The following is a 6,039-nucleotide window of genomic DNA, read 5'->3' as shown; positions in this document are numbered from 1 at the left end:
TGTTCGAAGGCGACCTCTAGAATTTTAGGTTGGTGACAAAGTTATGCTAAAAGCATCACCTTGGAAAGGTGTAGTACGTTTTGGGAATCGAGGCAAGTTAAGTCCAAAGTACGTTGGACCATTTGAGATCACTGAACGGGTTGGACCCGTAACTTATAGATTGAGTTTACCTCAAGAGCTTAGAGAGATTCACGATGCGTTTCACGTGTCAAATTTGAAGAAGTGTTTGTCAGACGAGAATCTGATAATTCCTTTGGACGAGATACAAGTTGATTCTAAACTTCATTTCGTAGAAGAACCTGTTGAAATCATGGACCGTGAGGTCAAAGGCTTAAAGCAGAGCAACATACCGATTGCCAAAGTTCGGAGGAACACATGCAGAGGACCAGAATTCACGTGGGAACGTAAAGTTCAAATGAAACAAAAGTATCCTCAACTGTTTCTGGACGAAACAACTCCAGCCGACGTGCACTAAATTTCGGGATGAAATTTCATTAACGGGGGATAATGTAACAACCCTTCTACTTCCGTTAAACTTCGTTAACTGACCGTTAAGTTATTTAACGGAACTTACTTGAATTTTGTGTATTTAAGTTAATTAAATGCATACGTGAGTTCATGATGAACTACTATATTTAATATATGATTATATTAGCCGAAAAACTTATTTCATGTATTGAAATACTGAGAAAACGGTACAGTTTTAAGAACTGCAACAGATGTCTTTCGGGACTATGAAACGCTCGATTTTCAATAAAATAATTATATTTAATAATTATTAACTTTAAGAAAAACATAAATAATTTACTATATATTTAATGAATTAAACTTGGTGGATTGCGTTTTAACGACCGGTTAACGTTCCGGAAACTCGATACGGTTAACGGCACTCGAAATGGATCACCCGAAGGCGAGATATTAGCTAAATGGGCCCAATGACCCATCCTTACAGGTCCATCGGCAGAATGCCCTTCCCCCCACCCATTTATGTGTTTAAAATTAGCCCATGTTTGATTAACTAGTGTTTTGGCCCTAATTATATAAGGAAACCTAACTCTAATAAATCATTAAACATAATAAGTTGCAATCCCTTCTTTCCTCTCTCAAAAACCACGACCAAAGGCAGCTCCAAATCCCTAAAAAATGTCACCATCTTCATCTCCATCAATCACCTTCAAAAATTGCTTGTTTGCTTGAACCTTCAACACGAAAGTGCTTCCTTTAATCGTCCTCTACACGCTAGTATCAATTGATTGTGTTTTTAAGGTATAACCGTATGAACCCTAATTTTAGTTCTCTAATTTTCATATGATTACATAATAGATGTCTTATTGCTCAATTGATTGCGATTGTATGCGTTACTAGTCGTTATAATGCTCGAATTGCACGTTAGGGTTTAATCACGAATTGTATTGCTATGTTACTGGTTTTGTGATTTTGTTTTTTGCAAATGAAAATTTTTTAGATGGATAGCTATCGAAAAACTATTGAGTTTGCTCGCTTGAATCGCATAATTTCGTTTTTTATAGCTTAAGTTATGCTCGTTTGAAGTTTCGGTATGTATTTATGCTATAATACGAAAACTGTAATTTGTGTGATTGAAATTGGCTTATGAACTGATGTTATATGGATAGATAATTGAAAAACACATAAAATGGACTAGGATATCATCGTAATTTGATTTGTGAAAGTCGTTTTATGCCTACTTAAATGTTTGCGGTAAAACGTGTTAACTAGCAATTTGATCATGGACCAAACGACCATTTAACATGCATTTTGTTAACCAAGCTTTTGCATTCTGTAAAGTGCGTGATTAGTACTTGATGTTTCATGTAGACTTCACATGCTAATTATTTCTAGATGCTTGTATATTCGACCCCGAAAACGACTACGTGAATGAGATCGAATATGTCTATTTTGAACAAATAATTGTCTAGCATGAAGTAGAAGTTGAATTGGACTTTGTATTTCTGATTTGTTGTTGTATCTATATTTCTTAGCATATCTTGTTTACATGTCTAGCTCTGAAAGCTTCATTTGCTATGTGTTGTATGCATGCCAAGACCAAAGGTCTGGATTCTGTCTAAATCAGAAAGTCCGAAAAGTTGGTTAAAACTGTACAAATTGGCTACATGGTTTTCTTTGATCTTTTTACCACTGATAATTTAGAGTGTTTAGAATCATCTCCAATTGGCTATTTGTTAATTTCTATTTTCTAGATTAAATGAGAATTAAAATGAAACTGATGCACAAACAGAAACTGAACTTGAATGTTTTTGCATGCTACGTGAGTTCTAGGAATTGTATGATAGCGTGCCTAGTCTTTTTTAGAAAGCTTATGACATGAAATTATGATCTGGAGTTTCTCATAATTGTTTGATGTGTCATTTGTGAACTATGCTCGTCTGATTGCATGACCGTTGTGAAAACGTACGATAACTATAGTAAACGTTAATTGGCTAAACGAACATGTGAAACTTATGAGTTGACCTTGGTTTGACCTTGTTACATCATTGAAATTACCTACTAATATATTTGGCTTAGGTTGACCAATTTGACCAAGTTTGACTTTTGTTGACTTGCTTGACTAGTTAACTTCTGTGTTGACTTTTACTATACGATTGCGTTGGTCTGAGCAATAGGACAACTATACTGTGAGTCAGTATTTTGAAACAAACTTATGTAATTGCGTATTTGTATAATTAGGTTACATTACTCGGTCATAATGTTCGACTACTCTTTGCTTGTGAATTGTCAAGTGCACTCAAGGTGAGTCTACAGTCACATTTTCATTAACATTTTGGGGATGAGATACATGCTGCTTTTGAAACTGTTTCTTAAACTATTTTAAACTGTTTTAACGCATTAGACACGAGTGAAAACTGAATATACATAATGAGTTCGATCAAAAAGCCTCTAGCTTGAATATATTAATTACTTACGTAAGCCTCGAACTATAAGGACGGTACCGTAGGTTTGACAAACCTCACTCAACGAACTGGGCGCTTATAACTTTGTAACCGAATGCTTGATCAGCATTTGCAATGTGGGGTAAAGGAAGACGTGTAGCGCATATAAGCTATCCGCGGGTTAAAGCTTTATATTCAAGTGCTCATAACAAATGTATATCTTTGCAACCATTAGGTTGTGTGCTAGAAATCTCGTGGTCTAAAAAAAGAATTATTACACTGAATACTGTTTTTCAAACTATGCATTATGCTACTTAAACTTGGGATTTACAAACTTGAAACCAGACATGGTAATGTCTACAAACATTGAAACGGAACTATTTTTGATGTCACACACAGTTGAAATTTGACATCGCTGATTACAAACAGTTTAATACTTGACATTTGCTGTATGTAAACTTTTAACATTAAACCTTGGTGGTTTTATACCGATAAATGTTTACTGATTTTTGAATACTGATTTTAGGATACCGATTACTGATAAACGATTCTGATAACTGGTTTTTCAATAAATGAATTTTGGAAACTGTTTTATGAAACATACGATGAATACTTCCTTAAACCTGTAGACTCACTCAACTTTATGTTCCGTTTTGCATGTTTTATCTCAGGTATTAATTGCTTCTGCTGTAGAACCTTGCTGTTACATAGAAGTCAAGCCAAGCACTGGGACCAGAGTTAACATTTCCGTTAATGGATTTTGACGGGATGTTATAACAAGACTGAAAATCAACACCTTACCTTTAAGTGTCTTCATCATATGTATCCCACGTGAAGGTGGTGATTTGTTCATGTAGACTGCATCAAGAACAGAAACTGTTGGATATTCTGTATCAAGTGATTCATCTTCCCACAAAACCGAAGTCGATTTCTATAAAATAATGGCGAAACATAGTAAACATATAAAAATGTAGTAAATGTCGCGTAAAAGTGTAATAGCACATTGAAGTTAGGAACCTACATACCTCTTGCACATATAATCTAACTCGATCACCTTTTGTTGCAAAGGATTATTCAACTTCTCTTCTTTTAAACGATTCATTTTTTCAACATTTTCTTTGTGTGGTGCAACAGATTCTAATTCCTTCTTGATCTTGTCTCTTTTCTCATCAAGATCTTCCCGTTCTTTTTCCAAATTGTCCCTTTCCTGCTTCAGATTCTCAATTTCCATCAGTAACCCTTCCCTCTCTTGTCCAACTTTTTCCATTTCTTGCTTCAATTATGACTGCAAACGCACATTCTCACACCGTTCTTCCTTCACCCTTGCAATAAGTTGACAACCCGCAAAAGGTTGACAACGCATGGAAGATGGAATATAAATAAAATACCATACGGAAGTTGGGCAAAAAAAGTCACTTGCCAAGAGCAGCAGCACTGAAATCAGCCCAATTATCTGCAAATTTGAATTATCTTCAATCCACATATTGGTTGATACAATGACCCCAAAGTATGTTGCACCCTTTGCAAGAGTTCCAGTGACATCGGGTATAACCCCTTATAAAAACGTAACAATGAGGTAGATATGAGACGGTTTTGCAAAAGATATGATACAAAAATATAGCAAAGTGCGCATCATGCACTACACAATACAAATCACAAGTTGAGTAAAAAGATCTCATACACATTACGATTTTGCAAAGAACCAATACTCAGATTACCAGCATCCACGTTTTAAGCTTCGTGACGATGTTGCAACTAAAAATTCAACTGACACAATCACGAGAAGCGTCATCAAAAATTTCGATTCAGGAAGTAATACATTACGTTGATTGAAGAGGAACATACCTTTAAATGGTTGTGAGCATTTTGTTGGACTGTACATTATGTGTGTTATTAATAATACGTTTGATTTAATGATGGTAACACTCAACCCATAACACATCGCATAATATCATATGACTAATAGAAAAATTGTAAAATACAATCTTTTCCCATCATATTACATCAATTGTATACATTGAGATAAAAAATTATCATAATTCATAAAAAAAAAAAAAAAAAAAAATCTATAATAATTACATCATATATAGCAGATTATGATACAGGCTCATATCATGTTAATCCAATATCAAGAATGATTTTAACGTTAGGTCTAATAAGAGAATCCGTGATTTATTCCAGTAATCCAGCTCACGTATATTTGATTACCTGATAAGATACTAAGCTAGTGTTCGATTGAATAGCATATGAAATAAGATCTGATTACCTGATTCATTGCCCAATCGCTCTTCAATTTGATTCGTAGTCGATTGCAAGGTTTAATAATATCCGTTGTAAATATCGATTAACCGAATATACCCGCTAAGATGATGATTACGTGATGTCATCGCCCAAATCGCTCTTTCATATCGTTGAGAGTAACCATCTTAAATAACTCGATATATTGGACGGTCGTCGTCTTAATTCATAGACTTAACCATTGAGAATCATCATCTTAATTCACTCGATATATCAGACGAAAGATTGGGTTGATTGATTTTACTCGACGATTTGGGGAGAAATGTAGGGTTTATCTACTTTCTGAATGTCGAAACTGATGTTATCCTTTCAAACCCCTATTTTGGTTAAGTTATCACGTGTTTTAGCAATATTGAGGGCATTTTAGTCTGTTTACTTTAAAATTTATCATTATGAGGTCATAAATATGAAATGGTAATTTTAATGGCTATGATCTTGTGAATTATATAGAAATAGAATGTAAGGCTAAGATTAAATTTTAAATTATTTGATGACTGATTTTTATGTTTGTTATTATATATATATATATATATATATATATATATATATATATATATATATATATATATATATATATATATATATTATATATTTGTTATTATATAGTAAGTATAAGTATATAGATAGATATGGACTATGGTACTACCAGTTACTTCAATTCTCCACTGTATATATATGGCGGTCTATATTGGAGGGCGACGTTGCATATATGGAAACATAATTCACATGAATAAGTGTGTGTTCTATAATTAGTGTGGATAATAAAATAAAATATATAAATAAAATAATATTAATAATTGGTGTCTCAATCACATGTATAGGAGAACTTTGG

General features: G+C 33.7%; 1 protein-coding gene across 5 annotated transcripts; it reads right to left on the bottom strand.

Moving 5' to 3' along the window:
• Window positions 1–3,118: 3,118 nt before the first annotated feature.
• LOC139844732 (uncharacterized) lies at window positions 3,119–5,490 on the bottom strand. Of its 5 annotated transcripts, XM_071834953.1 has the most exons (4): window positions 5,176–5,490; window positions 4,591–4,664; window positions 3,935–4,463; window positions 3,119–3,840 (listed from the first exon to the last, which is right to left on the bottom strand). In XM_071834953.1, the coding sequence occupies exons 3-4, from the start codon at window positions 4,174–4,176 to the stop codon at window positions 3,759–3,761; spliced, it is 324 nt and encodes a 107-aa protein (XP_071691054.1). In that variant the 5' UTR covers window positions 4,177–4,463; window positions 4,591–4,664; window positions 5,176–5,490; the 3' UTR covers window positions 3,119–3,758. The 5 variants fall into 5 exon arrangements, with proteins under 5 accessions (XP_071691054.1, XP_071691055.1, XP_071691057.1 ...); XM_071834954.1 differs by lacking the exon at window positions 4,591–4,664; XM_071834956.1 differs by lacking the exon at window positions 4,591–4,664 and having other exon boundaries at window positions 3,935–4,362.
• Window positions 5,491–6,039: the final 549 nt, after the last annotated feature.

Source organism: Rutidosis leptorrhynchoides, chromosome 4, assembly GCF_046630445.1.
Source record: "Rutidosis leptorrhynchoides isolate AG116_Rl617_1_P2 chromosome 4, CSIRO_AGI_Rlap_v1, whole genome shotgun sequence".
Classification (NCBI taxonomy): Eukaryota; Viridiplantae; Streptophyta; class Magnoliopsida; order Asterales; family Asteraceae; genus Rutidosis; species Rutidosis leptorrhynchoides.
This window is presented reverse-complemented; position numbering and strand designations above follow the sequence as displayed.